This window comes from Vanacampus margaritifer, chromosome 13 (assembly GCF_051991255.1).
Source record: "Vanacampus margaritifer isolate UIUO_Vmar chromosome 13, RoL_Vmar_1.0, whole genome shotgun sequence".
Lineage (NCBI taxonomy): Eukaryota > Metazoa > Chordata > Actinopteri > Syngnathiformes > Syngnathidae > Vanacampus > Vanacampus margaritifer.
Genome location: NC_135444.1, coordinates 14,801,211 through 14,809,885, shown reverse-complemented (window position 1 = coordinate 14,809,885; position 8,675 = coordinate 14,801,211). Strand labels below are relative to the sequence as shown.

At 40.9% G+C, this 8,675-nt stretch overlaps 1 protein-coding gene across 8 annotated transcripts in view; it reads left to right on the top strand.

The window, feature by feature from the left end:
• Nucleotides 1-1,898: 1,898 nt before the first annotated feature.
• celf5a (cugbp, Elav-like family member 5a) overlaps nucleotides 1,899-8,675 on the top strand; it is a 271,078-nt gene continuing 264,301 nt past the window's right edge. For 7 of the 8 annotated variants that reach the window (XM_077583355.1, XM_077583350.1, XM_077583353.1 and 4 more), the window contains exon 1: nucleotides 1,899-2,412. In XM_077583355.1, the coding sequence (XP_077439481.1) occupies nucleotides 1,953-2,412 (460 nt within the window). In that variant the 5' untranslated portion in view covers nucleotides 1,899-1,952. The remainder of the gene's footprint in view (nucleotides 2,413-8,675) is intronic. The other variant, XM_077583357.1, reaches the window with a different exon arrangement.

The window sequence follows — 8,675 nt, the reverse complement described above, 5'->3', positions numbered from 1 at the left end:
TTCCTATTTAAAGAGAAGACATTTACAATTGAAGTTACCCCCCCCCCCCCACCCCTTCGTACACAACTAAGACCACCACTTGTGTATCGACTGTACTGTCAATGTCGGCCTGCTGACGTCTTTCTACAATCCGTTCAATGGAGCAGAAAAACATTCTTCAAACTGACTGAGACTTTGTTGTATAGGACAACTTTGGCATACTAGCAGGACAACTATGTCACTATAGAGGCCAAACTGTGCGCTAGTTGACACATGAGCACTACACTGTAAAAAACACAACTTGTATTTTTTGGGGGGTTGAAAACAAGCAATTTGTCCACTGAGTCGGTTGCGTCACCATTTCATACACAGGTTTGCCGACATATATTATTAGGGGTGTCGAAATTAGTGAGTTAATTTTGAGTTAATTTAAAGCTTTTTTTAACACCACCAATTTTTTTTTAACTGCCCCTTATTGGAAAGCCTGTACTGGGGGAATTCCGGTCTCGACGCAGCAGACGTAAAAAAAATTACCAATAATAAATTTCATAATAATGCATATATTTGTGGACACTGGGGTCAAGTTGTATTTTAAAAATGTGCAGAATTCCACAATGTACTTCATGTTAAAGACTAGATAGCTCCTAATATGAAAAGAAAAATGCACTGAGCTGTCACTGTCTTACAAATGCAATTATGCCACCTAGTGACAGAAAAATGACAAACACAAATCAATATCACACTTCTTTTGAATTTTAACAACATTTGATGAATTATTATGAAAATACTGTACTATCAATGACTAAAAGATGCAGCCATATTTCTATTAGTTCAGCATTTTTCCAAGAGTATGAAAAATAATATTTTGTTGTACATTTTATTGTACAATTAGAACAGATATAAAATGTGCGATTAATCATGAGTTAACTATTAAAGTCATGCGATTAAAAATTTTAATCACCTGACACCCCAATATAATATACATTGTTTTAATTGAATTGTTTGCCTCACTAGGAACATGTAAATGTGCAACCGACATGGGCACACTAGTAACAAAACTGTGTCTTACCCGCAATGTTTTCTTCTACCTCTATATGTCATTTCTTCATACTAGAAGGACAATCACATGTAATCAGTGAGACAAAATGGTACACGGTGTGCTACTAATAAAACTAGTCCAGCGGTAGATGCTAACTAGTAGAAAATTACAATGTCGCTAGGAGCACTAGTAGCACAATTTTACTTGTAACATGTAATGTGCTACTAGTGAGTATAGTGAGGACAATGTGCCTAGTATAAAGTCCATGTAATGTACTAGGATGTTCACGAGTAAAAAAAAACAAAAACAGTATGTTATTGGCATACTATAGTGAGACAACTACATGTTACTAGTCAGCCAAAACGGCACACTACTTTAAATGACTGTACACTACTAGAATGGAAAGTTGTCTGAGCATTTGCTCAGTCAATATCCTTGGTATCCAGCTTGATGTTAATGTTAATGCGAATATCTTCTTTGTTCTTACCAGTAAGACAAATTAGTGAACTAAAAGAACAACATATAGTGTGTGTATGTGTGTGTGTGTGTGTGTGTGTGTGTGTGTGTGTGTGTGTGTTGTACTAGTAAGACAGTCGTTCTACTTTTGTGCTTAATTAGTGAGAGCATACTACTGTAGTACATGTACCCTAAGTTAAATATACCAATAAATGCCATAATGGAACAATAGTTGATAACATAAATCTCTCTATCCAAATTTGTAGTATAAGTGATGACCACTGGGTGTCGCCCAAGAGCGTCTAATATCGCTTCGGTGCGTATCTCTTCCACCATTCTGCTCCTCTTTGCTTTCTTCTGTATATGTGTGTGCTGTGTGCGCGCGCGCGCGCGTGTGTGTGCCGGATAGAAAGTCAGCCTGGTTTCCAGCTGAGTGCTTGCTCTCTCACACAGTTCGTGCGCGTTTGTGCGTGCGTCTATGTGTGTGTGTGTTGTCATTATTATCCACTCTGCTCCCAGCTCGAGAATGGCCAGATTCACTCATACTGAAACTAGAAGGCAGCAGCAGCAGCAGCAGCAGCAGCAGCAGCATCCTCCTCCTCTTCCTCCTCCTCCTCCTCAGCAGCATCCCGCTCCACACTCCTCCAGCCTGCTCCTCAGCGGACCGAGCCCGGCACCACTGCTCCTGATCCCGCACCACCAGTCCCAGTACCAGCAACAGTACGTCCAGATCACAGTGCCCAAACCCATGAACGGCTCGGAACCCATTTCACTTCATCCGGAGAGCGGCGCCATGAAGGACCAGGATGCCATTAAGCTGTTTATCGGGCAGATTCCGCGCAACTTGGAGGAGAAGGACCTGAAGCCCCTCTTTGAACAGTTTGGGAAGATCCACGAACTGACAGTTCTCAAGGACCGCTACACCGGCATGCACAAAGGTACCGTGGGCGACTCTCTAGCTCTTTTTGCTTGTTAAATGTCTTTTTAAACCACATTGATATCACTTTTACACATTTTTTTTTAAAGCGAGATGTTTCCGTTTAATCACGTGACGTACGTGGCGTGTTACGCACCGTTTGCACAATTTACGCGCACGCTCTTCCCGGTTCCTTTATATCTTTTATATCCTTTTGAGGGCGATGAGTGGTGTTATTTTATTGACCCCCCCACCCCCCACCCCACCCCTCTCACCCCAAACCCCCTTTGAACACGCTCTTAAGTGGGGCAGAGGCGCTTGGAAAGGATACATTTTTAAAGAGCCAGTGCCATCTTTTCATCATTTATTCATCCATTTGCGTTCTTTAGCATCATCGAGCCCGCCATATAGTGGAGTTCTAAATTCAGTTCAGAAGCATATAGCACATAGTAGGGTGCCCTCCACCCCTCAAAGTGTGACAACATGACTGATGTCTCCACGGAGAATGGGACCCCCCCCCCCCCCCTTCCCCCCCATGCTGCTGATGCGGGAGTGGGAGGCAGCACGGGTGTAAATCCACGCGGGTCTGCACTGTACGCACACCTGACAATTTCCACCTTCCATAATGAAGTTGGTTACCAAGGGTAGGCCTCGGCGTGTAAATCAACAAAGGGGGGCTTTGAGTACGGGTGGGGGTTCTTTTCATTAAACGACTTCACCCCCTTTTGTAGTCTATCACATCACGGTAGCTGTCATCTTCTCCATCACCGCAACCATCATCATCATTTTTTTTTTTTGTATGAGGTGCCAACATTAAAAAGACAATTTACTGTATGTGCAGGATATTCAAATCTGCAAATAATGACTGGGAGGCGTTTTTTCTTTCCTTTCTCAACTCAACTTCAGATGGGGCATGCTTTTACTTGTACAAAGCACTTACATATAATTACTTATTGACACTTTTCATCACCTGTGAAACTGTTTGCACATGTTGGTTGGTGCTGGTGTTTTGGTTAGCAACAGAGCTGAAATAAACAGTTAAATGTCTGAGTTGTGAACAGTCATTACCATTTTCTCTTTTCTTCCCCCCCCCCCCTTTAAAAAAAGTTTTTTAGTGTTGGGGAAATTACTTGGATTGAAAAAAATAATAATAATATTAAAATAATAATAATAACACTTTTTGTAATGACTTAATAGCAACATGATACAGTAAATATTATATTTAGTCATGTTTGACAACTTTTTTTTTCCAGACCGATACCGTACAAGTACACGATTCTTGAGTAGTCACCGATACTGATACTAAGTACCGATACCACCAGCACTTTTGGTACATACAATTTCACACACAAAAAAACAATGAGAGATCATTTTGAAGAAAGGTCTATTTATCTATAGATCGTACTTTGAAGTTGAAGCTGAAATGAACGGCAATTTTATATTATTCTTATTTATAATTTCTTTTTACTGATGGTAAAATGGCCACAACAATGGCTGTCGCGGGTACCGATACCTTGAAATAAGGCCGGGTATCGGTACTTGCCCATCCCTAAATCCATATATTTTTTAAATCATCTGTCTCTGGCCGCATTTTTCTGCCTCTAATTTGATATGCAAGAAACCAACATGTCTGAGAAAAAACAACCAAGATCTGATTTACAAGGCCTCGGGTTAACATTTTATGTTATAGTAGTAAAATTCCAGTATGAATACAGTGCTTTTCTGGGGTAACAAGCTTAAATATCATAATGACTGTTTTAAAATAAATTAACAAATTCAATTTTGGAGAGGGGAGGAGAATGCAAATGCCCCTTTAAGTGGGATGTTTAAGTGATACAGCAATTATCGGGCTTTTGCTTCGGAAAAATGTTCGAATCAGGCCCACTTGTCGGTACGTCTGCTTACGTCACATAACTTCCTGCGTACAGTATATTGTTGTTTTCTCACGTTCTGGTTGAGGCCCGAGGAGAAGCCACTCAAATCTAAAGCAAAAACGGAAGCAGACTCCAATTCCGTGCCTTATATCTCATTAAGTTCTTAGATGACACGAGGACCTCGTTCTGCATTTGCTATTCCACGCACACGCACTCACACACTTTTCATTTATTCATTCATCGCTGTGTGATTGCGCGCCGGCGTGTGTGCAAACACGTACAGAAGTGTCATTGCCCCGCGTTGCGTAATGATTGCACTATTTAGCTGTCGAGTGATTGTGGCTCCATTGCCAGCCAACTTCAGCTTCTTAAGTGTGATTGGATGGAGAGGAGAGGAAATAGAGCTTTGAAAAGCAAACCTCTAAGGGTTGGACATTATTTGGATATAACGACATATTGTGTTGTTTTTTTTACATCTAACAGCACATACTACCTATGTCAATTTGATAATGATGTTTTTAGACTTAGTGTGCCCAAATTTGTTCAAACTAACTGGAAATACTCCATACTCGTCAATACTTATTAATTTTACTAATTTTTATGGTCACACTCTTACTCAAAAACCTTCCTGTTATGTTGCGGGTCAAATTGACCCGTTTGGAAAATCTAGCAAAAAAAAAAAAAGGTTTAACTTTGCCTGCTTTTTAAATACTAAAAACATTGCATTGTGATATTTTTTGATGATTAAACATTTGAACGTAACCCATAAACATTGTAAAACAAACACAACAGGAGGTCCACATTGGTTTCAAGCAACTTTTGGGATTAAGGTGGCTCATGTAGGCCCTTTTTTACTAGGGCATTCTCCTCTTTACAATTTCTCACCTTCCTTGCAAGGAATACACTAGAAAGTCAACTCTTGGTGTTTCTCAGAGTTTATTACAGTAATATAGCGTGACCGTGACCACTATAAATTGCTGCAATTCCTTGAAAATTCCAGCCCTGAAGCCAGTTCCACCTCGCACAATTAAATTTGGAAGGCATGTCTATCGCGAGTAGACCCACAACAAAGCCTTAAAAAGCCATGGTCAAAAAGACACAGGAAGTCTGCCATGTTAGCTTGAAGCGACAATTTTGGGCTCATTTTGATCATTTCTTTTGACCCCACAGATTTTGTCTGAACACTACGAAATTTGAACCGCATAGAATAGGCAGCTAAGCGATGCTAAATTGCGAAGAATTAGACCCCCCACCCCCTTTCCATTGTTGCATAACTCAAATCTACAAGGTCAGAGACATATCTTGCATGTGTACAAATAGTCTTACACATTCCTACAAGTCTGAGTTGCGAAAATACATCCACTCCATCCACGCATCTGGTGGTTAAAATATATCCCACTGGCCTTTCAGTGGCTTAACTAGAGACGCTAGCGCTAGCCATTAGCTAGCTTGTGCGCTAACAGGCTTCCAGGACTGTTCTCAGCCGGCATTCTGGTTGCGGACTCAGGAACCGCCAATTAAATAACACCACCAAGCTGTTGTATAAATTGTGGCATTCAGGGAATATGCGTTTTGAGGGCGCAGGTGTAGCTAGCTAGCTAGCTAGCTGCACACCGTAGTGGTAGAAATAGACCCAGTCTTAATAACTTGAGTAACTTGAAACAGCGCCAAACATTTACAGGGTCTTTAAGAGAGTTGTTGAATTGCATTGTCCAGTAACCAGGAGGTCGCGGGGTCGAATCCCACCTCCCACTCTACATTGCAAATATATGCATAGAGCCATTATGCTAAGGGTTATACATGTATACCAACTGACTATCATAGTTCCAGTTTTCCATCTAAATGAATGGAAGGTACTGCATGCCTAGGTGGCGCTACTGTGTGATTTATTTATTTTTTTTGCATTTTTCCATTGGATATCATTAGTTCCACTTTTCCATCTTAATGAATGGCGGGTACTTTCGAATAACACTTTTCCATATAAATTTCAACTTGCTTCTTTGTGTGTTCTTTTTATTCGTTTATCTTTCAACTACAATTAATACTTAGTAATTTTCCCATAATTTATCTTTCAATTTACTTCATAAGCATTTCATCTTAGCATTCAGCTATTAGCATTCAGCTTTCTGCATTCCCACTTAGTGTAGTTATTCTAAAGTAATTCGGGGGTAGATTTTTTTTTTAAAAAGTTTGTCTTTTAAAAACTTAAATGACAGCAACCTTTGATATTGTTTTATTATATTATTCTGGATATATATTTTGGATAATATAATCGAAGTACAATAGATAATCGCTCTAATTGAAGTTAATCGTGCACAATAAGGTCCTTCTGAATGCAAATCAAAGTGACTTTCTATTGTTACAGGCTTACATTTCCTGATGTAATTAATGATGCACAATCAATCCTTCATGTCGCTGTCCATCTCTTACATTGTGTTTTTGTGCAGTAAATGTTATTATGCAAAATGGATTATACGGTATGGATCCTGATGAAAATAATGGCTATCACCCTCACAAGGACACACACGCGCACACGCACGCATCAGCAAATTTGCAGTAGTTCTGCACTTCTGATTGCAATTTGGTCCAACTTGTCCTTTTGTCTGTGATTTTCTTGCGTGTATTTTGCCGGCGGTAATCCACGAGGGAGAACACGGAATTAGTTTGTAAAGCGCGATAATAATGCATGGCCATAATAAGTTGACTCGGGAGGATTAGCAAATGTGCATTGTCTGAAGCGGCGCTCCCTTGGGTGTTCAGCTGGTTGCCTCCCTAAACAGTGGCTGCCTCTGCCAATTAAATATTCCGTCTAGTCTGCCTCCTCCTCCTCCGATGAATAATTCTGCCCGCGACGTCCGAGGCCTGCCAATTATTGTTGCCCAATTGGTATTAATAGGTAAAGGCTTTCCTCATGTAGAATAAATCATAGACGGGGAGAAAACCTCTCCCTTCGGCTCCAATTATAATTGTCGGAATGTAGTGGATCTGCGCACATGCTAAACGCAGGAGATTAATTACGATAAACATGCATGTGTACACATCTTAGTAACATATAATTCATATGTAGCAGGCAGGCCAGGGTGTGCGACGGGTACGGCGTGTAGCTAGGCAGGCAGTTAGGCAGAAGAAGATGGGCAGGCAGGAAGCCGGGGAAGCAAGGTGGGCAGACAAGCAAGGGTGGATAGACAGGCAGTTAGGAAGCCAGACGGGTCTACTGTCAGACAGGAAGATGAGCAAAAAGGGTTGATAGACAGGCTTTGATAAGCAGCAGCAGAAGAAGTGAGACCAAAAAGATAGACAGGTAGGTAGCCAAGGTGGCAGATAGAAAAGCAGGGAGCTGGCTACAAAAAGACTGAAAGGGAACAGGTTTGAAGGAAGAGTCAATAAACAGGGTGAGATAGGAAAGCTACAGACAACAGAAAGACAGACAGGAAGCTAGACAGGCACTGGTAGTGAGACAAGCAGCTGAAAGGACGACATATAGGCCGATAGCAAGGCACATAGGCACGAGGTTTTCCTGAGAGGGACAAACTACTCTTGATCAACGATAAGACAGACAGGCAGTTAGCTAGATAAGCAGGCTCGTGTGCAGACCGGGGGACAAACAGACAAACAGGTAGGGCACCAGGTGGGTAGGTTGGCCGGTGCGCAGGCAGACAGACATAAGGGTAGTTATATACGGTAGATGGAGAATCAGTGGGGACCCCAAGTTCACTGCCAGCGAAGCATGAAAGAGAATTACATGTTGGGTATTTACAAGTGAAGAACAGCCACATAGCCACATTTACGCCCCTTTAGCCGAATGCTAACAAACACGGCAAATTAATTGCATCGGTGTCGCCGTGTTAAAAAACAAAAACAAAACTAACGATAAACAAAACGATATTTGAACGCAAATATTGACAGATAAAACCAATATAAAAATATATACATTAAAAAACATTAACAAATAAAAAATAATAAAAATAATAAAAATAATAAAAATAATAAAAATAATAAAAATAATAAAAATAATAAAATATAAATAAATAGATATCAACCGATTAGATATGCCGGCCAAGGCAAAGTCATTTTGTCAGGTACACGTGCCCCATTTCAGACGGTCGGGTAGAAAGACAGGCTGACAATGGGCCAGGCTGTCACTCAGGCAGGCAGCACGGGTCCAATGGACCGAGCGAAAATGAAGCGCTATCAATATACGGCCACGATGGCCGTGGTTGTTTTAATGCATTAGGGAAAGCCAGCAGAGATATTGCCTTAGACTGCAGCCAAGATGGAGCATATGAAATCATAGAATAATCTAATGAAATATTTATTCAAGTTTTTTATTTTGTCCCCCCTCTGAGCCAGTGCGATGGATAGCAGCTTTTCTGTGGGCTGCCACTCCCAATAAAACCAACACAAATAACAA